The sequence below is a fragment of the Dasypus novemcinctus genome, chromosome 12 (assembly GCF_030445035.2).
Source record: "Dasypus novemcinctus isolate mDasNov1 chromosome 12, mDasNov1.1.hap2, whole genome shotgun sequence".
NCBI classification, from domain to species: Eukaryota; Metazoa; Chordata; class Mammalia; order Cingulata; family Dasypodidae; genus Dasypus; species Dasypus novemcinctus.
The window spans coordinates 25,033,025-25,060,316 of record NC_080684.1 but is presented as its reverse complement, the minus strand read 5'-3'; the positions used below and the strand labels follow the sequence as shown (position 1 = coordinate 25,060,316).

The 27,292-nt window shown below is 38.2% G+C and overlaps 1 protein-coding gene across 1 annotated transcript; it reads right to left on the bottom strand.

The window, feature by feature from the left end:
- Window positions 1-24,026: 24,026 nt before the first annotated feature.
- On the bottom strand, window positions 24,027-24,962 carry LOC101445860 (olfactory receptor 6C76-like). Its single transcript, XM_004469712.1, has one exon. It carries the CDS (start codon window positions 24,960-24,962, stop codon window positions 24,027-24,029), a length of 936 nt encoding a protein of 311 aa, XP_004469769.1.
- Window positions 24,963-27,292: the final 2,330 nt, after the last annotated feature.

The following is a 27,292-nucleotide window of genomic DNA, read 5'->3' as shown; positions in this document are numbered from 1 at the left end:
GAAGCTTCCACTTAATTCCTAACATTTTTGCTAGCTCTTGGATGATGGCTGTTATGAAAGCTGGACCACTGTTGCTATGGATAAGGGTATCCTGTCTTGTGGAACTATTTCTCAGAGTAAAGCTTTAGTTACTTCTCTTGCTTTTTCAGTGTGGGTGGGAAAGACTTTGACCAAGGCAGTGAAGGAGCACATTATTACCAGTAAGTGTCTATACCCTCAACTTGGTTTTATTTCTGTAAAATCTGTTGTTAAGTTTTTAAAAGGGGCAGTTCCTGTGTGTTGGATGCTGGTTGGGGCCTGGGGACCTTGGAAGTGCTTGTTTTTAGCACAGTTTGGCAATGGCTGCTAACAGTGGTGCAAAGTGATGTCATCAGGGCAATGTAGTAATATTTCTTGAGCAGGGCTCCTAAAGTAGTCTTTCCCAGGTGGGTGAGCTGGTGGTATTGTTGAACCAGGGTGTAGGTGACCCCCTTTGGGATGAAGACAGCTATCTGGGAGTAACAAGTTTCCCCCTGGGGTCTGGTGCCCTCCTTCTCTCTTTGCCCACTCCTGTTCCTCCTGGATATAGTTTAGCTTTTTAATATGTTGCACTAAAAGGGGCAAGTGAGGCACCAGTGATGGGACTTGCAGTTTGAGGGCTCTTCGGCTGCCCATCTAGCTGTTTCATCAGCTGGTATATTTCCTTTAGTAACTATATCCATTCCTTTCTGATGTCCCCAACAGTGGATGACGGCAACCCAGCTTGTCTTCCAGAATGCCTCCAATAGTTGAAGGACTTCACCCTTAATTTTTATTTCTTTCCCCCCTGCAGTTAGGAGTCCCCTCTCCTTATAAATTGCCCCATGGATATGTACAGTAGTGAATGCATACTTAGAGTCAGTGTAAATGTTTACTGTTTGCCTGGTGGCCAATTGTAGGGCCCAAATTAGTGCTCAGAGTTCTGCTCACTGTGCAGGCCTCCCTTTAGGTAGGGTAGCTGCTTCTACTTGTTCACCTGTGGTCACTGCATATCCAGAAAGCCTTTCTCCATCTCTGATAAATCTGCTGCCATCTGTGAATAGGGTTTGGTCTGGGCAAGGAAGTGGCCTGTCCTGGAGGTTGGGGTGACTGGCATGCACTTCTTCTGTTACTGCTGCACAGTCATGTTCAGGAGTTCCTCTTGCGTTTGGCAGGAATGTGGCAGGATTCAGGGTGTGTACAATTTCTACTATTATCCTGGGATTTTCACAAAGCAGGCCTTGGTAATGAATAAGTCTGTGGTTGGATAGCTAGCAGTGACTGTATGAATTCATTTCAAGTGATGACAGTGCGCAGCACCATGACATGAATGGCTTGCCCAAGAGTGAGCTTGTTGTTTTCTTTGACAATGGCTACTGTTGCTGCTAAAGATCTCAGGTAGGGAGGCCCCGTGGCAGCTATAGTATCTAACAGTTTTGATAGGTAGGCAATAGGTCTCTGCCAAGGGCCAATTGTTTGAGTGAAGACTCCTAAGGCCACCTTGTTTTTCTTGCACATAAAGTTAAAGTCCAGAGATACATCTAAAAGTCCTAGAGAAGGGGCCTGGCTGAGCTGTTTTTTTTATTTCTTTGAAGGCTTCTTATTAGTTTATACTCCAGATGAGGGGTTCTTTTTCTGGGCCCATGAGGACTTCATAAAGAGATTTAGCCATAGCCACATAACCAGGGATCCAGATGCAACAGAGTTCTGCCACCCCCAGAAATTCAAGGTTTCTTTTAGTGGTAGGTGTTGGGATAGTGCAAATTATCTTCTTTCATTCCAGTCCTAGTGCCTGGTGCCCTTTTGAAATGATGAACCAAATACCTAACCTGTTGCTGGCAAATTTGAGCCTTTTTCCAAGACACTTTATAGCCAGTTTGCATTAGAAGTTGTAGAAGAGCCCGAGTTCCTTCCTAGCAATTTTCTTTTGTCTCGCTAGCCAGCAAGAGGTCATCTATGTACTGAAAAAGTGTACAATTTAAACTTTCCCATGGGTAGGAAGCCAGATCCACCACAAGGGTTTCTCTGAAAAGGGTGGAGAGTTTTTGAAGCCCTGCAGGGATTGTAGACTCCAAGTTAATTAGTCTTTTGTTGAGTCCTGGGATTCTCTCATTCAAAACAGGGAGTTGAAGAAGGTCAAGCACCACACCAGGGAACCAAGAGTGCTACAGCTGAAAGCAGGAGGATTGCATCCAGCATCCATCTTTATATAGAAGTGGAGTGGACACAACCTTTCCAAGGTCCACAGGATGGAGGAATAGAGTATGGATTAGAGTGGACTTACTGATATTCTATTCATGAACTATTGTGATTAGTAATTGAAGAAAATGTGGCATTGGTGTGGAGAAAGTGGCCATGGTGACTGCTGGGGGTAGGGAATGGGAGGAAGAGATGAGATGTGGGGGTGTTTTCGGGACTTGGAGTTGTCCTGGGTGGTGATGCAGGGACTGTTACTGGACATTGTATGTCCTCCCATGGCCCACTGAGTGGAATGTGGGAGAGTGTGGGCTATGATGTGGACCATTGACCATGAGGTGCAGTGGTGCTCAGAGATGTATTCATCACATGCAATGAATGTCTCATGATGGAGGAGATTGTTGTTATGGGGGGGAGGAGTAGGGTGAGGGGGTGGGGGTTATATGGGGACTTCATATTTTTTTAATGTAATATTAAAAAAATAAATAAAGACAAAAAAGAAGGAAAAAACAAAAGCAAATAGTGACTAGCTCTGGGGAGCCACACACAGGCAGAAAAAAGAATCCTTTAAATTCAGACAGGTAAACCGGGCAGCCCCAGGTGGTAGTTGCACCTTTAAGGTATATGGGTTAGGAATTACTGGTGCAGGGTGATTGCAGCATTGTTGACCACTCACAAGTCTTGGACGGGTTGATATCCCATCGCATCAGGTTTTTTCACTGGCAGAAGTGGAATGTTCCAGGGCAACTGGCATTCGATAAAGATCCATCTTTTCTTAGACAGTTTATGTGAACCATGCCCAATTGCACCTCATGGGGGATCAGGTATTGCCTTTGTTGGACAAAGCTGGCCCAGATTTTAGGTCTATGATGAGAAAGGCATGGCTCTGGGCCATTTCTGGTGAATTCTTTTTAGCCCAGACCCAGGGTACAGTTCTAATTGTTTCTCCAGATTTTGACTTGAATTTTCTTTTTCATGTAGTCTCCATTCCTTGCTCTGGGGAATGAAAGTCATTGGTTGGCCCCAATGTTTACTTTGACTATGGGCTCATGGGGCCAAGTTCTAGTGAGCTCAGTCACCCCTATTCAGAGTTGAGTCCTGCTAGCAACCAGCTGGTCTTGGGGTACAGGCCGGTATTATCCTCTGGGAGAATTTCCCTTATTAGTCTGGCCTTTCTGCAGACACTCATTTTTCCAGAGTCCAGTTTCTTTACAGTAGGCACATTCATCTCTTGCCAAGGGCACCCTCTTGTAGGAATTCCCCCCTTTTTGGGGTACCCCCCCTCAATTGGTCAGGTTTGGATTCCCTAAGACTGCTGCTAACAGGGAGACCTGCTGTTTCATTTACTTTTTCACCTCCATTTCAATAGTTTTGTCCCAATTGACAAATACTTTGTTTGCAACTTTAAGCAGCTGGTTGATGTTCGCCCCTGAGAACCCATCTAGCTTTTGAAGTTTTCATCTGATGTCTGGTGCAGCCTGGGTAACGAAAGCTGCATTGACCTTCCTCTGGCTTTCCAGGTGTAGATCTAGGTCAAAGGGGGTGTAGATCCTGAAGGCCTCACAGAGTTGCTCATAGAAATCTCCCTGAGGTTCTTCAGGCTTTGGAATGACAGAAACCATTTTGGACATGTTTGTGGGCCACCTTGCTCCTTCCATTACCTCTCTGAGGAGGGCTTCTTGATACTACTGAAGTACAGCCCACCCTTGATCTGTGTTAAAGTCCCAGCCAATTGGACTTCTGGTGCCCCCTCTTGGGTCCATTCTTCTGGCTCCAAGACCCCTGCAGGGACCTGTTCTTGCAACCACTTTCTGGCTTCCATGAGGATGCGGAATCTCTCCTCTGCATTGAACAGGGTCAGGAGGAGTTGGTGGCAATCATCCCAAATGGGGTGGTGGGTTTGGAAAATGGACTCCATGAAATCACTAAAAGCTTGAGGCTTTTCTGAATATGAAGGGATATGTTGCTTCCAGTTTAAAAGATCTGTAGTTGTGAAAAGCTAATAAAACAGTATTGGCCTCCCAGATTGGACAGTCCCATCTGCACTGATCTGGGCTGGCCTCCGCATTTCATGGAGGGGCATCTGAAGTGCAGGCTGTGGGAACTGAAGTCTTCTTGCCGAAGGGGTTTCAGGATCCTCCTCAGGGTAAGCTGATAGGCCCAGGGAGACTGAAGGTGGAGGAGTCTCTGAGAGATCTGCCTGTGGAGGTTCCAAGGCAGGGAGATGCCCTGGACAGCTGTAACATATGGCCCAGGTAAAGTGTTTTCCTCCAGAGGTCCTTGTAGAATAATGGGTTTTTGAGGACCCTGCTCTGACCCTTCCTTCAGGCACAGAATTGGACCCAAGGGGGCAGGGTTTTGGGTGATTTTTAACCAAGAATCAATGTAGGGAAACTGATCAGGGTGGCCAGGGGTCCCAGAGATTACACCCCAAACTGCATGAATCTTGGTTGCATCTGGGTCCCTTCTGAGAGCCATTCTACACCAAATGTGGGCCACTCCAACTCATACAAGGTCCAAAGAGTTCCTGGGGACTTACAGACACCATAATCTCCAGAAACTCCTTTCTTGAAGTTTTTTAACATATACTCTAAGACTGTGATGATCCCATCCCTGAACCAGTGTCACAGGACAAACAAAGGAGGGGGACCTCTCACCAGGTCACTCAGATGCTTACCTGTCCATGTCTTTCATGAGAACTTATGCTTGTCTTAGCTAAGATATCCTTGTAGAGTCCAGATGCCATATGACGTAGCTGTAAAATGCAGGTTGGGGCCCACTCAGACTCCATAGCACAGGTTGTGGAGACACAAACTGGAGCAGCAGAGGCAAGCCTCTGCAGTCCCCATTCGTTCACTCAATCACTCAGAGTTTACACAGTCCCGCCCAACGGACTGTCTAAACCTGGAACCTCAAATCTCTAGATTTTTGTTAGGTGATCAGTCTTCCCTTCCATCTGGAGATGGGCCTGACTGGGACCTAGAATCCCAGGACTTTACCTTTCCAACATTTCCTGATATTGCTCAATCTACCTCTCCACCGAGTCAGGCCAGGATGGAGGATGTGGCCCACAGGTATCCTTTCACTGAAGAAGGCCCTATCAAGGTGACAGGTGAGCCGCCCTGTTTGTGTGGAGATCTCCACTGGCCACACCCACCAGTCCCAAACTGGAGGCTCAAAGGGCCAACATGGTTGGGTTTTCTGGTCAGGGAACCAAATGTTGCAGCAAAGTCAGCAGTTCTGAACCATACCCAAAACCAGCACTCAAGAGAAGTGAAGGAACAGATGTGCAGGCCCAGAGGAGAGTCAGTCTCCGAATTCTGAGCCCTGTTTTTCAGTTTTCATAGATTTATATAGGATTTCAAGGGGGGATGAGCATGACTTTTGCTCGTTGGCTAATGCATTGCTAGGCAAAACTTTGCAAGCAGGGTTACAGAAACAGAATGAAGCTGCAAGGCTGTGCTTTTGCAGGCTGATTTACAGACATAGGGGCAGGAGTTACTTATTAGATATCTTCCTGCTTGGCCATATTTTCACAGGCTGATTTACAGAAGGAGTGGCAGGAGTGATTTGTAAGACATTTTTGCAAGTTTATGCTTTTTATTTCTCAACACTGGCAGGCAGAAGTGGGATCCATAAACACACTAATTGGTTCCACTTGCTTGTGCCAGGATAAGATATAAAGACATAGTCTTTAAAAAATCCAGAGGTATGTGGCCTGATTGCTGACCACAGCTTTGATCAGCTACTTCAGATCAAGGGGCCAGCTCTGAGGGTGGCAATTATTCCAATCGCTCTCAGACAAAAGCAGGAGTTTTAAAGTGAGTACCCTTCCTAATGGCAACAAAATCCTACAAGGCTGCAGTAATGCGGCAAGGGAAGAATAAAGAAAGCATTGATTCAAAAGCAATAAAAGAAGACCTTGACATCCTTCCAGGCCTCTATTCTACCTTTCCCTATTATAAGGTTGATCCAGCCTGCATGCCTGTTATAGGTCCATGGCACTGCTCTTGCAGGAAAAAAAATCAACCCCTATAGGAATACTTTCATGTGTGTATGTTGTCACCAGTTAGCCAAGAGGAGCCTGAAAAGCTGATCTGTGTAAACCATCTTGGGTTCACCCTCCCTGAATTAGCCCTCCACCAAGGGAGGGAGAATTAAAGCAGTATGTGAAACAATAAAGTAAAAGCAGATGGGAGTAAGGCTTATCTGCCTTATATCACACAATAGAGCATGCAGGAGAGAGTGAAAGTCTATTTCATAGGGAGTAGAATGGACATTTGAATTCCTGTGTGGAATTCTTAAGGGCAGTACCAAATGTAAGCTCAGAACAAAACACAGGCTAAGAAAAGACAAGGCTGACCTTGCACTTCACACTTATCTTGGGCTAATCCGATTGATAGGAGGGCTCAACTCTGAAGAAGAACACTGGAAAATCAAGAGCAAAATGCAAAGACTGTGCATGGTGTTGTAACATTGCTCTCTTTGGTTATATTAGCTCCTGGTATGCAAGAAAATCTCTGTCATAATATGAACTGGTAATAAACTCAATATACAGACAACTAAAGGATTAAATTCCAGATTAATACTTTAAGATATTGAAATGTACAATTACAAGGCAAATGTAGAAGCAGGAAATGATGGCTTGTCCCAGTGAAATGCAGAAAAATGCAGAAAACATCAATAAAGAGGACCAGATAATTGATATATTGGAAAAAGGCTTTAAAAATTGATCTTTAATATGCTGAAAGAGATAAAGGAAAACACACAGAAATCACTAAAGGATATGAGGGAAAACAATGAATGACCAATATGTCAAAATCCATGCTTCCTTATTGAAAGTATAAGACCAATATCTGATAACTCTAGAAAATAGTCAACAGTGCACAGCAACCTACTGAATGTTGATTCAAGAAAAAAGACAGCCTAAAAACAAGTTGTGTGTCGCTTCAGATGAATCCAAGTACCTAAATCCAAAAGTAACAACCAGTCTCTCCTGTCAACAGAAACATCGCTCTTCCTCATGAGGCAGACAGATAATTTTTAGAAATCATGTAAATTCATCACTTGAAGGAGTAACCTTTAAAATTCTTATCTGCAAATTTGCCACACCTAAATTATCTCCAAATATGAACCTATATTATTTGGGAAATGGAAAGTATAACCAAAATCTCACTCAGAAGGAAAAGTCTTACACATGAAAACTGTTACAAGATTTTGCCAATTTAGCAGAATTGAAATGGAACCTAATGATACAAATCCTGGGAAGAAACATGAATTTATGTTGAGCTGGATTTATTCAAATGAGGACATTCAGTGGAAATTTTGGATTCACTATGCACCTTCTGTAGGTTGGATAGGTTCTATTAGATTTCTCTGTTGTTAATAAACAGATAACTCAAGGGTATCTTATCACAATAAAATTTGAAATTCCAAATATTCCTTAATATAAATTAGAGTAGTGAATCAAGAGCTTCATGAGGGGAGCAGATGTGGTTCAAGCAATTGAGCGGATGCTTTCCACATGGGAAGTTCTGGGTTTAGTTCCCAGTGCCTCCAGAAAAAACAACAATAACGACAAGCAAAACAAATGATAAAACCAACTCAGGGAAGCTGATGTGGCTCAATGTTTGAGTACCGGCTCCCCACATATGAGGTCCTGGTTTCAAGCCCTGGTTCCTCATCCCCCCAAAATTTAATTAATTAAAAAAAGAGATTGAATGAAATAGGTCCTTTGGGATTCATTTATCATGTTTGAAGTATTCATCAACCTCCAGATTATGTCCCTGTGATAGGCTCATGTGTCAACTTGGCAAGGTAGTAGTACCCAGTTGATTGGCCAAACATGCACTGGCCTAATTGTACTGATTGTGGTGACATTTATCAAACTTAAATCATCAGTGAATTGATTGCATTTAAGGCTGATTAGTTTACAATCAACTGAGGAGATTGCCTTAGGCAATGAGAGATGTCTCCTCCAATCAGCTGAACATCTTAAAAGGAGAAGTGATTTCATCATTCAGGAAAGGGAATTTTCAGCTCTACTTTAGACAGCTAACTTCTCCTTGGGAATTCACTGAGGATCTCATAGGAGTTACCGGCTTATAGCCTGCCCTACAGAAATTGGACTCCGGCATCATCATGGTCACATGAGAAAATTTTATAAGTACAAGCCTATAAAATTTACAAATATCTCCTCTGGGTTCTGTTCCCCTAGAAAACTCTGACTGATGCACAACTCTAAGAGGGTTCAAAGTTGAGACAAGGCAGTGGGGTTGGAGATAAAACTGAGAGATGTTGTTGAAATGGTTTCCTTAAATCTTGGAATGATGACACAATGTGTTAGCACAACTTCCAGAAGCAAAAGGGAAGTATGCCAAGACTGGTAATAAAAATAGCAATCCACAGAGAGTAAAGTAATCACAAAATTCTTAGGACAGAAATAAATGGACAACCCTCTGAGATAATTCTTATTCTATAATTGACATCATCATCATAATCATGGCAAGTCTAGGTCTTATGATTAGAAGTCAGACTTAAATTAACAAAAGCCCATGGACTTTCACCCAATCAATACTTGAATCAGTTTACAAAACAAGAACATCTTCCAAGAAAAGAAAGTGTCCACTGATGAAAGATATTCTTAATGGGAAGAGTGTGTGTGTGTGTGTGGGGGGGGGGGGGATAGTGGGGTATATGGGAATCACCTATATTTTCAATGTAACATTTATGCAATCTAAAACTTCTTTAAAAATAAAACAAAATAAAAAAGAAAGATCCTGAAATTTTACCACATACATAATATAAATATCATGGTTGATTTGAAATGATCATTTATGGAAGGAAGGAACAATGTGCCGGATTTATTTAAGTTTCTTCATCATATAATATAGTTAGCTAAAAGTAAACTATAGTATTATTATATCCCATTCTGGAAGTGAGAATGTTGTATTTTCTGTGGCAGAAATTCAAATGATATCCATGCATGAACTATTTACAATGGAACCAGGGCATTTAAATACTTGTTTCCCATGGTAAAACAAAATAAAGGTGACCCATTAAATGAAAACTAAGCAATTTTCCTGAATGAGTCTCCTCAATATGGTTAATAAGCTCATAAATAATGTGTCCAAAGTAGCAAGTGTTAACTTTATGTATCACTTTTCTAGGGGTTATCTGACTACTATAGGCTTTCAGTATTACATCTGCCAATAACAGAGAACAATGCTCAATTTTTGATACAACTCCATGTACTAGAGAGAGAAATCAGCTACATAGAATCAAATGCTAATTCTTACACACCTTTCTTCATGGTGGGGGCATCTATTTGTACTCAACAGAATATATATTTATCCTAAATATGCATTTGCTTTTCTTTTCCTCAGTGCTTCTGTCAGCAACATCATTTGTGAGTTACAATTTGCTTTATCCAGTATTATAAATTCCATGAAATTGATTCTGAAAAAGAAACTCATTTTACAGTAAAAATAGTTAAGGCAATGCCTTCTGTCATTATTAACCTGTCTTACTATGTACTGTATTATCCAGAGATAATAGACATAAAAAGGGCTTGGATGATTAATCCTGGTGTTTCTTGAGAACTGTGGTTACTCATTTAAAGACTGTGGCTAGCAGGAAAAGTCTAGATGTGAGGAATCCTAAAGGATCTTTCTAATAGCACCAAATGGAGGTGAAAATGACAATGAAGCTATATATACATAACAAGCATATACGAAGGCAAGAACATATGATACCATTGGAATGGTGCCTAGTTCACCATACCTTTAGCCAAGTATGGAGCTGCTAATACAAAATGTATACATGTACATATATGTATACCTATATAAAAATTATCTATATGTGTCTATGTGGATTTGTGTGAGGGGTAGAAAAGAATCTATAAATATAAACTAGTACCTTACAAGAGTAACAGACTTAATGGTTGGAAGAAAGAAAAAGTCTTAAGCTTTTAAGTCAAATCTATTAAATACTGATTGGAGAAAATCCAATCGGTGTTCTGAAAGTATTTGTCCTGGAAATCAAATGACATGTATTTCATGGCTTTTCTAATATTGTCAAGTGATGCAGGTCTTCCAAACTTCTCTTCTTCAAAAGAAATGGACACATTTTATTTGTTTTTGAATATGCTAGAGGAAGTATTTTTTAATTGAAGGAAATAATTGATATCTCCCAGGAGACATAATAACTAAAGAATCTACAATGCAGTTAATTTTGGCAACATGTTTTAAATAGGTTTCTTCAGAAGCCATTTGCAGAATATTGGAGGAATATAGAATTTGACCTATAAAGCTAGACTTTCTTTAAAGCCAAGGGAAAGAATGATGAAATAATGATCTGCTGGTTATAAATTATCCATCTCATTACAATTTAAAATTAAGAGATATTAACCATAACTCTCTATTCTATTTCAATGGGAAAACATGATATAAAAAGGCAGAATTTAAATGAGGACTAAAAATAATCCAGGTAATTCTATAGTGGCTCCAGGATGAATAAGTAGTCTTCAGAATATATTGAGGTTCTGCTTTGAAAAGATCATGAGTCTTTAGTGGAGTGATATAACAAAGCATTTCAACTTTCTTAAATAAATAGTTGACATTTTGTATTTAGAGAAAATAGATAAAATGGGCGATCTGGTGTTGGATATTTTTTGGGTGAAATCCGAGATGGGTCTGTAAAATGTTTGATTCCAGGCCTAAATATAAAGTACATTTGTATTTTTTATAAATATAAAGTATACTCTTAAACCTTATAAATATAAAGTATATTTGCATACCTTTAAATACAAAGTATACTTGCAGGCATTACTTTGTAAATATAAAATATATTTGTATACTTATAAATATATTTATATACTTTATGGATATAAAGTATAATTGTATACTATATAAATATGAACATATTTTATAATTTATATATTTAAAAAATTGTTATACACAGGCAGGAATGTCTGACCTTGTTCCATGATCTACCATGCTAATAAAAAGTGAAATATGGGAAACGGATTTGGCTCAAGGGGTAGGGCATCCGCCTACCACGTGGGAGGTCCAAGGTTCAAACCCAGGCCCTCCTGACCCATGTGATGAACGACCCATGTGCAGTGCTGATGCGCAAGGAGTGCTGTGCCACACAGGGGTGTCCCCTGTGTAGAGGAGCCCCATGCGCAAGAAGTGTGCCCTGTAAGGAGAGCCGCCCAGGAGTGGCACGGCACACACAGAGAGTTGACCCAGCAAGATGACGCAACAAAACAGACAGGTTCTGGGTGCCATTGACACAAGCAGACACAGAACAACACACAGTGAATGGGCACACAGAACAGACAGGGGTGGGATAAATAGAAAATGAATCTTTAAAGAAATTAAAAAGAGAAGTACCATCTGCTACTTTTCACTATGGAGAGCATTTGTGGAGCTAGAAGTGATGATTATGGTAAACAGTGCTCATTGCTGAAGACAAAATGAAGTATAATGGCTTGAGAGTTCCCCCATAGCACGTGGTGAAAAGCTGAGCGCCGCTGCCCTCCCCGGGCACTTGAGCCCCCGGGTGTGGAGAAGTAGGAGCCTGTGACCACCCCCACCCAACAGGAAAATTCCACAGCCCCCTAACCGCATACATCTCACTTCTGTAACAAGCTTACTCGACTGTAAAACCTTATCTCAAGGCCTCCTCTTATAGAAAGTCTCATCAGCCCCTGCCAAAAGACCAACGTGACCCAGACCCTTGTAAATAACAAGAACTCCGCAACTGCTTGTCTGTCCTGATAGAATCCCCAGCACTTAATTAACCACAAACACCTGCTTCTGTATGTGCTTGCTTGCTGAGCTATTGCCCCCTGTCCTGAACCTAAAGGCCTATATAAGCATTCTCCCAGCACAACTCGGGGCTGCTCTCCCCTCTGCATAGGATGAGGCAGTTGCTGTGTGGCTAATAAAGCTCTCAACTGGAACTTTAGTCTGAGTCTGGTGGATATAACAGGGGCTGCGGGGATCTGGGGTGCGGGGCTGGTGCTTGGCCCCTGTCCTGCAGAGCCTCAGCGCTCCCCTCCCCCCCCTCCACTGGCGGGACCAGGCTCTGGGGCAACAGCAGAACCCTGCCCTCCCTTCCCCACAAGGTCCTGTAGGCGGGGTGGTCTCTCCGCCTGGGCTTTCTGCGCCACCACGTTTCTTCGTCCAAACCCGTCGAGTGGCGACTCAGTCCCACCAGGACATGAGGACGTGGCCCTTGGGGCTGCAGGCACAGCGGGGAGACTAGGGGGCTACGAACAGACACGAGGAGGACCTGGAGGCGTCCAGGGCCCGTGCACTCGAGGTCTTCCACCTTTACAGGCCGTGGAGCCGAACAGACTCGGGACCTGCGGTGGTCGCTGCTCCGTCCCAAGTGGACAAGATGCCACTTCCCGCATCAATGGGCCTGGAAGGTGAGTGGAGTCCTGGGCAAGGGCGGGTTGAAGGTGAGTGGGCCATTGGGCTCTCATATTCTAACAACATTGCTTGATATTTAAAGAGAGACATAATAGAATAACATGAGATATTTGGCCAATAGGAAGTATCCACCACCCTTTGGGGAGATTTACATACCATTTATAGAAGGCCTATGTATAGAATATGAAAAAGCTGCTCTCAACTTTTTCCCCATGTAGGCTTTCTAGATGTAAAGAGATTGCTGACCTACGATGAAGTAGAGTTAGAAAATCACATGTCTTGTAATGACCATTTATTTTAAAAAATCATAGAAAAATGTCTTCTGGAAATGAATTGGAGATGGAATTTAGACTGCCTCTGGAAGCAACACCGAGAGCGGCATACATCCACATTCTGTGGGTTAGAGGATGTGAAGCAGAGAAGGCTGAGAAGAGAATGAGAAGGTTCTATGCCAGACTGGTCATATTTAGAAGATATTTTCATATTGTAACCATTGTTCAGAATGTCATTTTTATTCCTCACTACTCTATGTATAGTTGACAATACTAAGTACTTTTTAAAAATATCTCTTCATCAATGTTCTGAAGTGCCTGACATACATAAAAAGTAGAAGTAATAAAAGAACACATTTTATAAATATCTTTTTTGTTAAAATTCATATAAAATATTGTGGGGTTTTTGGAATAGCCAAACCACCCCTCTGAATAGTTCATGTTTTGTGCACTGGCTTGGGGGAGGGGAATAAGGAAGTAGAAGGGGCTCTATGCTAGTGGGTTTAGAATGAGGCAAGATTAACCATTGTCCCTACTTTCCAACATTTGGTTTTATACTTTGCTATGTATATGGTGTATATAATGAACAAACATACCCTATTTACAGCTAGTCTTCCAGATGTTAAAGAAGTTGCCAATGTATGACAAAAATAGTAAATTAATAACATTTTGCGTTAATATTCTTAGGAAAAATTGTCTTCTGAAAATTTGAGCATTATAGCTCTAAGAAGGGATGGTGGAGTAGGGATAAAAGGAAAGGGTTTAGACCAGAATGTTCACATTTAGAAGACACTTTTAGATTATGACTTGTTAAATGTGTGCAGTTTAGTCAAGGCTGCTCTGTGTATAGTGGACAAAATAAGTTCTTATTTGAACCATCTAGTTTGTCTAGATGTTTAGAAGTTCCCAACATATGTTAAAAGTGGAAGTAGTAAAATATTATTTTGTAAATATCGTTTTGCTCAATTTATGGGAAATACTGTCTTTTGGAAATGGGATTGTTAAACCATTTCTGTGAGTAGTATACTACTGTCTATATACTCATTCATTGGTTTGGAGGACGTGGAAGTGAAGCAGTTGCCAAAGGTAATATGCTAGTATATCCATACTTGGACAATTTCAGACAAAACTTTGTTATGTTCTGTGCATTTTGTTTGATTTATAAATAGTGTAAATAGGGGACAAATGACTCCTAATTTTGCAACATCCAGATGTTAAAGAGGTTGACAGTGTGTGACAAAGTAGAGTTAGTAAAATTAGCATGTTTTGTGTACTTTGTGTTGAAGTTCATTGGAAAGTTTGTTTTCTGTTACTGACTTTTGATATGAATTTGTTCAACCACCACTAAGCAGTACACTTGCCTATACTTGTCCTCTGAACTGGTGGTGGAGTGAGGGGGAATGGTTCCAGGCCAAGATGGTCATGTTTAGGAGATACCTCAGATTATAACCTTGCTATGTGTGTGCAATTTTATTGAACAATGCTATGTTTGTAGTGGACAAGTAAGTTCTTATTTGACATATCTTGTCTAAGTATTTTAGAAGTGCTTTGATGTGCTTAAAAATATAGGTAGTAGAAGAACACTGTAAATAACTTTTAAAAATTGGTGGGAAATATTGTCTTTGGAAATGGAACTGTACTCTTATTCTTTGGTTTGAGGGAGTTGGGAGGGAAGAAGTTGCAAAATGTAGTTTGCTAGTGTGTACTAGAGAATTTCTGATCATACATTGCTCTGTATATGCATTCATTTAACCTTGCTGTACTGTATATATTGTGCACATGTTGGACAAATGAATGCTAATTTTATAGTATATAGTCTCTAGATATTAGAGAGGTTGCCAGTGTAAAAAAAGAAGAGAAATATAGTAGCTTGAGTCTACTTGAAGAGCTGGTATTAAGTAGTATATCAACAGATATTTCCTTGAATACCAGGAACTCAGAAACAACAACCACCATCAACCAACGAACCAAACAAATTCCTTCCTGTCCTTGGAATTGACTCTGTATTCTGGCTCTGCTTCAACACTGAGACCAGCTTACATCAAGCATCTATATCAGACTAAGGTGGGTGCTCAGGTTTTTCTCAAGTCTCTTTGAATATGCATCTTGCCTTGTCTTGCACAGACTTTCAAACTTCCCCATTCTACACAAATGCTCCTCAATGTTCTAATTCCCCTAACTTTCTTCTAAGCTTTCCTTCCCAGGTGTTGGTGCTCTATTATTGTGACCTGGAATCTTTCATCTCAACTGGCTGCATTTTCCTAGGACCATGACACTTCTCCACACCAGTTCTCTGCTCGAAGTGAGTTCTGGATTTAGTGAAAAAACAAAAAACAAAAAACAAAAAAACTAGTGCCCAAGTCAGTCTTTCAGGGAGCCACTACACAGTAGAAACAGGCTTAGCACCCACTTAATTTGGACATTAGTTGCATTTTGCTGCCTCTATAACTAGATACCAGGGACCTCCACTGAGATCATGGGTTGACATTACACAGGCCTTGGAGCATACAGGCAAAAGGAGAGGGTAGGTCCAGAGCAAATAAAAGGACATGCAACATTCCTACTGTTTTTAGGTTGTCTTTTTCATGAGTCAACATTCACTTGGCTGTTGTGTACTGTTGACTGTATTCTAGAGTTCCTAGATAGTTGATTCTAACACTTCATGAATATTTTTCAATGTTTCTGCGAGAAGACATGCATTTGGAATTCTTACTCTTCCAACTTGCTAATGTTTAATAATTAGAGGAATTGTCAGGCTATTTTGAAAATTTATTGCACTATTTTACATTCTTACTAAGAATGTGTGAGGCATTCAAATTCTCAACATTTTCATCAATAGCTATTATTTGTATTTTTAATTACCAGCATTCATCCTGAGATGTTTTGTTTGATTGGAGTTTATTTTCATCCCCCTAATGGTTAATGATGTTGAGCATCTTCTAATATACTCTGTAATTTTTCTCTCCCTAACCCTGTTTTTGCAAATCCCTGATTATTTATGCATTTCTCCAATTATATTTTAATTTTCCAGGTTATATCCTCTTTTCTCTCTATTATTTTTCTTACTATGCTACAATTTATAATTCTTCTATATTATTTGTACTATGTGATTACTTCATACTGCTTGGGCAAATACATGATTTATTAGCCAGTTAATTCTTCTTATTCCCTGATGTTAATATTAGGAACAGTATTATTTTATCACTTTATTGTGTATCACCATGCTTCAAAAACACAGCTCCTGTTGAAATCAGAGAGAATCAAAAGACAAGAATAACTCTATCAAACTTAGTCACCATTATTACCAACTAGCCAATTTTGCATTTCTTTTCATTCTTAACTGTTTAGAGGCTATTTTACGTGACATGTGAAATATCTTATATCACATGTGAAATATCCATATTTTATCCTTCACATTATTTAGATCATAGCTTACATCAAATAATAAAGTATAACATTTTCCCATGATTTAGTCTATTCTCTTACATGAAGAGAAACATTATCCTTATTTGGGCCTAATGTAACTTTGTGATCAACCTACCAATGCAGGATAAATAATAACCAAAAAGTTTTTGGCTGCCGACATTGATGACATTACACATAAACACACACACACACATACACACACACATACCAAAAGACTATGAAAGATTTTATTATTCTCATAATGTGTCTTTTGGGAGGAGTACCATGACTTTCAAACAGATCTAAAAATGGCTTGAGAGAGACCAGGGAAAGAGACAGGATTGGAGGTGAAGAAGATGAAGTTTAATAACTGTCAGTAGTTAAAAAATCAAAAATGATATAAGACAATTTAATAAAATTCATCTGTGATGTGTAACTGATGACTGAAAAATACCATGCTTTATTTAACTGAAATTGAACGAGTCTAAGTAAGCTCTTATGACCCTCTATGAAGCCTATAGCCTGAGGCCTGTAAAAAAACAGAGGTGAATACTCTGTTTAATGCCTTGTTCAATACTCAAGCATTCTGTATTCTGAGAAGGGAAATATGTGTCTTTGTCACTATCAGTGTTGTCTGAAATTCCAAAGGGTATAATGAACATCATGGTAACATCTTGTATTAAAGTTTTAGTAGGTGTACAGATATGTGTATATATATGGTGTTGATTTATATTTTGGTTGTCTGTGAAGCAAGTGATTCCAAGAATTTTTTATCCCAAAGGGGGTAAACTTAAAAAAATAATTGTCACTGATGCCATTGACCAGACCAGATGGCCAAACAATTGGCAATGATCCAAGATCCTGTAACACTGTGCAGACAGGGCTGTATGTTGGCCAAGACATCAAGTGTTAAAATGCCTACCTCGAGTTCAACCAGTTGTGCTGATATTTAGGTCCGATCGTTTATCAGGGATATACCATTCAAAGGCTGAAAAGTAGGAGCTGTCCACTGTTCTTGAGCAGTTATGATGATGGCAATATCATCCATAGTGTTTCCAAATCCCGTTGGTGTTCACTCAGTTGATCCCAAAGGCAACCCAGGATCTAAAGATATCTAGGAGAAAGACAACCTTCTTCCTTCCTTTCTTCCTTCCTTCCTCCCTTCCTTCCCCATCCCTCTTTTCTTTCCTCCTTTACTTCCTCTTCCTTTTCCTTTCATTCCTTCTCTTTCTCTTCCTCTCTTTCTCTATGTCTGTCTTTCTCTCTCTCCTCCTCCCTCTCACTTTCTCTCTTTCTCTCTCTTTCCTCTTTATTGGATAGACTCTGTGGGAGAGGTTCTCTCTACCCTGCTCATATTTACAAATTTATAATTTTTTTTCCCTTCAAAATATCTTCAAATCAGTATCATAAGGATTAGGAGCCTTTCTTCATAATGATGGAGTTAACCATGTGACAGAATCACTGTGATGCTATTGATGCTTTTACCTATATCTCTGAAGATTAACATCTTTTTTACAATAGAGGAATATGCAGCATCAGCTGCAAAACTGCTCTTAGGAGTGTAGAGTTCAGCATGCCTCATAAGAGCATTTTTTTCCCTCTCTAATGACTTGCTTTTCATTCTCTAATAACTGTAATTTCATGAGAAGCCCCTCAATGGGTCCATATATCACACAAGGTAAAAGTCTTGCCTTAAAAACTGTAGAGAATGAGGGTCAAGGCCTGCTTGAATCACACAATCAACAGTCAGGGTAAGAGACATTCCCCTGAATTTTACATTAGTCACAATTTATGCTGGAATTAAGGCACACTTTTCCTTTAAAGATGCAGATATGTCTGGGATGAGAAACTTGACTGAAAGCCACTTAATGGAGGCCCCAAATCCAATATGCCAGTCCCTAAATGCCAAATATCTAAACTTTTTGTCTTATGTTAGTTACATCTGTAACACAGGCTTGGTAGAAGTCAGCAAATGCAGCACCGATGTGGTGACAAAATGGAAGAGGGATGCATAAAGCTTAAAAGTTGTAGGCAAACATAAAAAATGGAGTGAGACTCTATTTTTTATTATGGAAAACATCCAAAGAAACACCACATACCTTAAGGTTTTCCATGTGATTATTTTAATATGCACACAAAATGAGAAAGATGTGTGGTGGCTATAATGATGTTATGCTTTTTCTGGACTACTAATTTGTGCTGTAACTAACGTGATATCAACTTGTGGTAATAAAGCATACCAATAACAGAAAATTTTAAAAAAATTCCGGGAAAACAGATACAAAGACATATTTATTTGCAATGGCTAATTTAGTCGTCATACTTCAGTAAGACAAATATATATTTCATAACTACTACCTTTTAAAGGTTGACTTCTGGGAAATAGCACTTTAAGTGTTGACTTCCATAATATAGGTATAAATACCAGTCATATTTGTAGTTGTGGGGAATGCTTAAAAGTAATTAATGATGAGATATCTATTTCTGGAATGGCAGACTAAGGACCTCAGTGAATCTTCTCTCCTATGAGAATAAAATTTTACTGTCAAAACAACTATAATAAATGATTTTAGGACACTGTAAATTAATCAAAGTCACATTTAAAGTGAAAACCATCTATCCAAGACAAACAGACTTCAGTTAAAAAGCAGTAAGGTCTGTGGTATATTACATTGGAGCTATCCCCACCACACACACACACACCCCTGCAGCTCAGTGGTGTGGTATCTATGGAAAGCCAGCAGGTTTGCAGTCAAGGAAGAGGATGTGTCTCTTGGAGTCTTGTTAAAGGCCCTGTCTCAGAGCCCAGATGATATAATGTATGAACTACCAGCTCCCTTGAGAATCCTTATTTTCTGAGTGCTGTGACCATTTGATTACCAGGATATTACTGAAGACAATAGTATCTGTTACTGAAATTATAGCTAACCAAAACTCTTATTTCAACTCATGCTTGTAAGAGTTGAGTCAAAAATTTTAAAGGAAATCCTCAAGAACTAGACAACTCTGTGGAACTTTGATAAGTTGCAGCATATTCATGTGAATCTAGAGTGGAGATTACATGTAAAGGCTGTGTGAAAGGCCAGGAGAAACCTGGAAAAGACATCCAAGATCCTCAAAGACACTGACTGACGAGGGGGTGCCAAGAAGTAGAAAGTGAAAGCTAAGTCTGTCTGGGACAGTGCATGCAGTTTGAAGGCATGCCTTTCTCTCACAAACCCATTGGTAGAATATGAGCAACATATTTAAGAAAGTGTCATGAATCATTGGATGACTCATAACCTATACTTTCCCAAAGGACTCTGTAGCTACATAATCCATGGATTCCAGAACCTAGTTTGTTAGTTCAGGAAAAATCACTAAACAAATAGGCAGCAAAAAGAAAAAGAGTGCATCAGCAAGGCTTCGTGGGGGCAATCTGATACAGAGTAGTTACAATATATTAACTAAAATGTCTTTTTTAAGAAATATGTAACTGACTGCTAAAATTTACCAGCACATACTTCCTCTCTGCCTATAAGCATTGAAGTATCTGGGCTTTATTGAGCACCACTGTGCTTCAGTCTTATACATATCAATAGCTGGGAAGCAAGGACTTGGTGGCATATAGAAAGAAATTAATAGAAAAATGAAAAGCCTTATAAAATTCAGATCTATGAAGCCTAAAAAGAGAGTCCAGCACACTTCCGAATTCCTACTTAGCCATTATCAAATTTAGTCCAACACTTTCAGGAAGTAGAGGTAGTAAATTTTTCACTGAGACATGAAGATGCAAATGTTGTGAGATGTCTTAGACAATCATACTCACAGATTGTTAACTTTCACCTTTTTTATTCTATTTAATTTCAAAAATATCACAGATAAAATAATATAAAATAAATTAAGGAAGTATTATTTTAAAAAATCCTTTCCAGGCACATTTATCTTATTTAATTTTACCTATTTTTGATTATGTGTAACTGTCTCTATTAACTCTTGGAAGAAGAAATCATTTTTTCACTGGGGAAAATGACAAACAAAACTGAGCATTTTAATGAATATTAAGGAAAAGTATACAGATGATAAATTAAATGATTTTGTGTATACATGGAATTCTTGTGTATGAAGAAGATATTGAAGAAGTAAATAAAGAACACTAAATATTAAACTAAAGCTTATTATTAAGACTCTCTTATAGGAAAAGTTCTATGCCATGGTCTCATTGAGAAAACATGCTTAACCCACACCTTCTTACATCACACAAAAATTCAAAGGAAATATTTTTTTAAAAAATGAATTCATAAATTCACTGGAAAACAATTTAGGCTATCCTCAATGGACCAATTATTTTAAGAAATACTAAATACACGGAAAGCCTATGGGTTTGAAAATCCAGTAGCATCCAAAAGAGGAAAGTAGGTCTCAAGATATCAAAGGCAAACAAAATTCTCTCCAAAGGTATTTCAGATGAGTTATAGGCCTGGCACCAGCAAATTTAAGGGAACAATTGGCTATGAAGAAATCATCAGTTTAGTTCATTAACAGCCACCATTCTGATAGGAGTAAAAGAATATCTCATTGTAGCTTTGATTTGCATTTCTCTAATAACTAGTGATGTTGAACATCTTTTTAAATGCTTTTTAGCCATTTATATTTCTTCTTTGGAAAAGTGCTATCAATAGGGGGAAATGTGAGAAGGGGAGGGAGTGGAGTATATGGGAATCCCCTATATTTTCTATGTGACTTTTCTGTAACCTAAAGTTGTTTGAAAATAAAGCAAAAAAAAAAAAAAAAAAAAAAAGACACTGGGAGAACATACAGAGGAAATTGTCATTATACATAAAAGGTAATGTATTTCATGGTGATGAAAGACTCAAAAATCGTTCTTATTTTTTATTTTTTATTGTATTTGTTTATTACTATTATTTTATTTTGTTTTAATTCATTTATTTTTTGGCTTTGTTTTTGGGGAGGTTTTGGATTACGGAAGGGTTGCAATTGAGGCAGAAGAGGATCACAGTGCAGGGTGTCCATGATTGGGTATTTGTGGAGAGGCGTGCACCTGGGGCATGCCTTTATAGACTATGAATATGTTCAAGTGATCATTGGATGTTGTTACAGTGGGTGAAGACCCACAAAATCCTGGGAAGTTCTGATACATTCTCTAATAAAGCAGCAAGAATCCCTATGGAATATGGTCCATGCGTAGTGAAGGAGGTCAGACCAGTATGCCAGGTCATTGATATTGATGCTTGTACTTTTGAACCTCATTCTTGTGAAATTGATATTTAGCCTAGTATTTTATATTATCTAAAAGTAACCTCCCAAAAACTTCCTTGTTGCTCAAATGCAACCTCTCTTTTTGCAAAACTCAGAATGTAAACTAACTAACTTCCCCCTGATATGGGACATAACTCTCAGGGATGAGTCTCCCTGGTACTGAGGAATTATTACCAAGCACCAGCTAATGATGCATTTGGAAAAAGACCTTGACTGAAAGGGTAAAATATTTAATGCAAATGAGTTTTTATGGCTAAGAAATTGCAAGGTGTGTCAGGAGGTCATTCCAGAGGTTGTGCTTATGCATGTCTCAGGAAGATCTCAATTAAAATCGCAGTAAACAGTGCCTCAAGCAGGAGTACTTCTGAGAGAACTAGAGACATCTAAACACTATAGTCAGGACAGACAATCTCAGGAATTCAGCACCCTGCCAGTGAAACTTCAGTGGAATATATGTTCCCCAGTGTTACAGAGTTAGACTCATTTATAATTTCCCTACACATGACTCTTCTGCCCCTTTTATATGAACCCATAATTAGCAATATACTCATTAAATATATGTAACAGAGTCTTAAATCCTCTGGCTGTTCATATACCAATTGAGCTCTAAATCTCAGCAGAGTTGCAGCCAACACACCCATACCAGTTCATCAGACTCACCCAGGACAACGAACAAAATGATGACAGACAACACTCATCAACAAAAAAAAAATAGAGTATCTACAACTGCAATCAAGACAGTTCTATCCTTTTGCATCATGGGGTTTAAGTCCCCTCTCAATCAGCAACAGAGTGGGCATCATCATCCTAAAAACCTCAAGAATGAGGATTGGACAAACATAAGGTGGGAATGCAACTATGAACTGAAATAGACTTATTATTGTTTTAGCAATGGAAGAACTTGCAACACTGATATAAAGGCAGTGCTCCAAGAGGAAAGAGAAGGAAGAATAATTGTAACATGAGACATTTTGGGGACATTGGTATTGCTCTGAACGACAGTGCAATGATAGATACCGGCCATTATATATCTATATATATTTTCAATTCCTATAAAAATGGTCAGTGCCAAGTGCAGTGTAAAATGTAAACTATAATGCAAACTATTGGCTATGGTTAGTAGCAATGCTTCAATATGTGTTCAACAATTGTAATTAATATACAACACTAATCGAAGTTGTTAATGAGGAAAATTATGGGAGGGGTTGGGGTGGGATATATGGAAATACCCCTACATTTCTGATGCATCATTTATGTAATCTAAATCTTAAAAAAAAAAAAAAAAAAAGATGCTTCCTGCTGAAGGTTTTGAGGTCTGGGAGACAAATAAAAGTCATACTTGAAGTAACTTCAGAATTTGGGCCTAAAAAGCATTAAACAAGCTAATTTATAATGTTAAATGATGCAGCTTACAATGAAGACATAACACCTATGCATCAAATAACTTAATGTCCATGTTCTTAAAGAAAAACTATGGAAGTTACAAGGATAAACAGAAACAGGTGTAGAAGACTTCACTTGACAAAAAGAGCTAATTTTCATAGTCTTGTTTTATGCCCTGAGCATAATAATTTTTCAGAATTTCTAGCTGACAACTTCTATTTAACATTTTTAACAATTAAATTTTATTGATACATGTTAATAGAGCATAAATTAATCCAAAGTGTACAATCAATGGTATTCAGTATAATCCTATAGTGGTACATTCATTACTTGAGTCATTTTTAGAGCATATTCATTATTCCAATAATAATAAAAATACAAGCAACAGAAAAGCCTCATCACTTTCAATCACTCTATCTTCTGTCATACCTAGCTTCTATTGTCTTTCCATCTCTCTAGTTTTTGTATTTATTTCTGTAAAAAACAGCCTTATAATTGCAATATCACCCATATTCATATTTTACATGAGGTTGCACTGTGTTATACAGTCTTATGTTATATTTTTTAGCTTTCTTCCTAGTGATATAAATGACTTTATTCTTACTCTTTCAACCACTGTCACACCCATATAATACCTCTGCTAGTTACAAACTCTATGATGTATTTTCACCGTTTATACTTATTTCCAAAGACTTATAAACAACCTTTTTTACCAATTCTGCACAGATTGGTGAAAATAATTTTTCAAAATTGCTAGATAATAACTTCTATTTAACTTTCATCAGTGTCCAGACAGAGAATTCACCAAATGATTACTTATTTGTAAATTTTGGCATCCTGGTTAAATGACATTCACATCCAAGTGACTTCAAAACAGTCCTGATCAGAAAACTTTCAGTTCATGTAAATACAAAAATAATTGTGAGCTAAGTGTGGTTAAAGCTGGATAAATGAAGAGCAAATCCTGAATGAAAAGGCATTTGAATATAGAAGCAAACAAAGAAATAGAAAATGGAAATAAATTGTTGCACATAGCTTTCATTTAATTTTCAGGTTTTGAGTATATTTATGGTTAAAATTTATTGAAGAAACACCTTTTGACTGAATTTTTAAAGGACTGTTTTACCTGCTGGTTCCTTAAGGAATAAATGAAAGGATTTAGCATTGGGGCAACAGAGGTATTGAGCACTGCTATACCTTTGGTGAAAGCCACTCCTTCTCTTGCTGAAGTTTTGACATACATGAAAATGCAGCTTCCATAAGAAATAGAAACAACAATCATGTGTGAGGAACAAGTGGAAAAGGCCTTTTTCCTTTGCTCTGTAGAGGGGATTCTCAGAATTGTTCTAAGAATGAATGCATAGGAAAGAATCACTAATGTTAAGGTTACCATAAGAGTGAATACTGCCAGGACAAATCCCATGAGCTCTAGGAATGCTGTGTCTGAGCAGGAGATCAGCAGCATAGGTGAAGAGTCACAGGTGAAGTGGTCAATGATGTTGGAGTCGCAGAAATCCAGCTGGAGACCCATGATCACAGGTGGAAAGATAATGAGAAATCCCACCAGCCAGCAGCTAATTACAAGTTGGATGCAGACTCTGCTGTTCATTATTGTTGAGTAATGCAAAGGCTTGCAGATAGCCACATAACGATCATAGGACATAGCAGTCAAAAGGAAGAATTCTGTTGAGCCAAGGAGTATGAAAAAGAATACCTGGGCCATGCAAGAATTATAGGAAATGCTCATGTCCCCTGTTACAATGCTGACCAGAAATCTAGGAATACAAACTGTTGTGAATGAGATTTCTAGGAAAGAGAAATTCCTAAGGAAGAAATACATGGGGGTTTTGAGGTGAGAATCTATCAGAGTGAGGGTGATGATAGTCAGGTTTCCCATGATACTCAGGATATATGTGACAAATAGAAATAGAAAAATCAGCACATTCAGCTCTGGGTCATCTGTTAATCCCAGAAGGATGAACTCTTTTACAGATGTTTGATTTTTCATTTCTTACTTGCTGACTTCTGCCAGATCTATAAATAAAGGCAAAACACAATAATTTATTGAGTTCCGGATTACCTTTTTCCATCACTTCTACTGGTTTAAGAAACAAATGAGGCATATATTGAGGCAAGTGAGTTTTACCGAAGACTGAAAATAGATGTTAACATGAACAAAGGAAATCAATGCTGGTATCTGGCCTATATAGCTCACTGGATATATGATATTGAATGATTCACTCAGTACAACTATGAAACACATGAATACATGAAAAATAAAAATTTAAAAATCACATGGGTTTAGTTATTCTAAAAATGTAATCATGACTTTTAATCATGAGTGAACAAACTCGGAATAAATTATAAAAATGTATTCTACTGTTTTATTAATGCTACACTAACATAATAATGACCATGTATTTCACTGATTCTCTGAAAAAGAGAAATTATGAATTTGATATGTTTAGAGAATTATTTTCCACATTTTTTATCAACAGGTTTAATCTAAATCCTGTCCATAAAACGAATTATAACAAGTAAGAATCTGAGTAACCAAAACTAATATTTCAGTAATTATAAACAGATTCAGAATTCAAACTTTTTACATTTTGAATTCAGCAATAATTTACCAACTCTTTAGAAGAGATTCTACTACCAAATTTAATTCATCTAAGTTATAAATTGAATGGAAACTGAAAAATTAAATAAATTGAGAACTAAAGAATATACTTACAATTATAAAATACCATGTGAAGCTGTTTCTTAAATCCAAATGCTCTGAGAGTCAGTATCTGATGCTTTCCTTTTGGAGAAATTATTAGACTTCTTAACACATTTCTGCCTTTGATTTTATTACACTATGACCCACTTACAAGGTGTTTAAGAGGAATTTGGCAAGCTGATCCTGTTGGTGAGATGGTAATGCTATGGGAATGAATCTATAGAAAACCCTAATCCTAAAGTAAGGAGGAAGCTTAGATAGAAAGGTGACATAGCCCCAGCTGCTGGAAGAAGTAATGTCCAGAATACAGGAATCCACAAAGTACTGTAACTTGTGATCCAGGAAAGAGCTGGTAACATGGTGAGAAATCTGAACATCCTATTAATGGTAACAGCTCTCTGGGCAGAACCAATCAGTAGTTAATCCATGTAAAATGAAAGTCTGAAGTTCAGATAGTACTGCATTCTTTCACTGAGTAACAGTGTCTTTGGTACAAGTATGCTGCCAAAAATAAAACTAGAGTCTCTGGGAATGGGAAGGGATTGAAGTAAAATTGAATTTTACCATAGGTTGGAAATTACTTATTGAACAGGAATTCAGAACCGGAGATCAAGCATTCATGAAATGGGTATAATACTCTCAAAAAAAATAAAAAGGACAGAAAAGGAAAAATGTGGGATGCTTTTCTCAGATTCAATAAAATATTTACAGTGATTCAGGCAAATCAAGCTCATAAAATGTGTATTTCGCTGATGAAGCCTTAACTTCAAAGAAGGAGAGTGTTGTATCCATGAGTGAGAATCAAGAAACAATAGCTATGGGAAAGAGGTGAGCAGTATGGTATATGAATTTGAATTTGCAAGACAAAGCTCTTGAAATGTATGGAACTCTCTCACAATCTAAGGCCAGACATTTATTATCTGTTTCGTAAAATTTCCATGAAAATGAAAAATAGCTTCAAATTCTGCATGCTGAGGATACCCACCTAATAGAATATTTTATTTGGATCTAAATAACTATTGAGGAAGAGAGATGAGCTGTAAAATCTTAATTTTCCCACCTTATAGAGGGAGATATGGGTATTCTTTCCAATATGAACAGACTTCTAATCATTTTTTTCTCAAACTAGTCAGATGGGATTCTTAGAAGAAATCAATTAAAATGTCTCTGGAGAGAGATGATAGTGATGAATTCACCCTGAAATTAAGTTAAACAATTTTAATTAGGTATCCTTGGATTTTTTTGAGCATTAAACTACGGTAAGGTGTATAATGTAAACAATAAACAATAACATGGAGGGAATCACAGATTTAGAATTAATTTAACTTTTATAAATAAAATTTTTATTTTAACTTGAAATAAATGTCCCCAAAAGAATATGTAAACACGTGAAAAAGAAGAAATAAGTAAGGGAAAAGAGCCAAAAAGGTTTTAAAAAGTGTTATTTCAATTTTTTATTTGTTAATAAAACATACTTTGCACTTTTTCTACATAAAATACATTTAGCAGATAGGCAATTCATGAAGAATCAATGAAAACTGAAAGATTATAATATCAACATAAAAATCATGAAATTCCTTATCTGCAAAACTCATTCAATTATTTCTCTCACATTA

Coding starts and splice junctions, on each gene's coding strand:
- LOC101445860 (XM_004469712.1), bottom strand. CDS start 24,962: ATGAAAAATCAAACATCTGTAAAAGAGTTCATCCTTCTGGGATTAACA.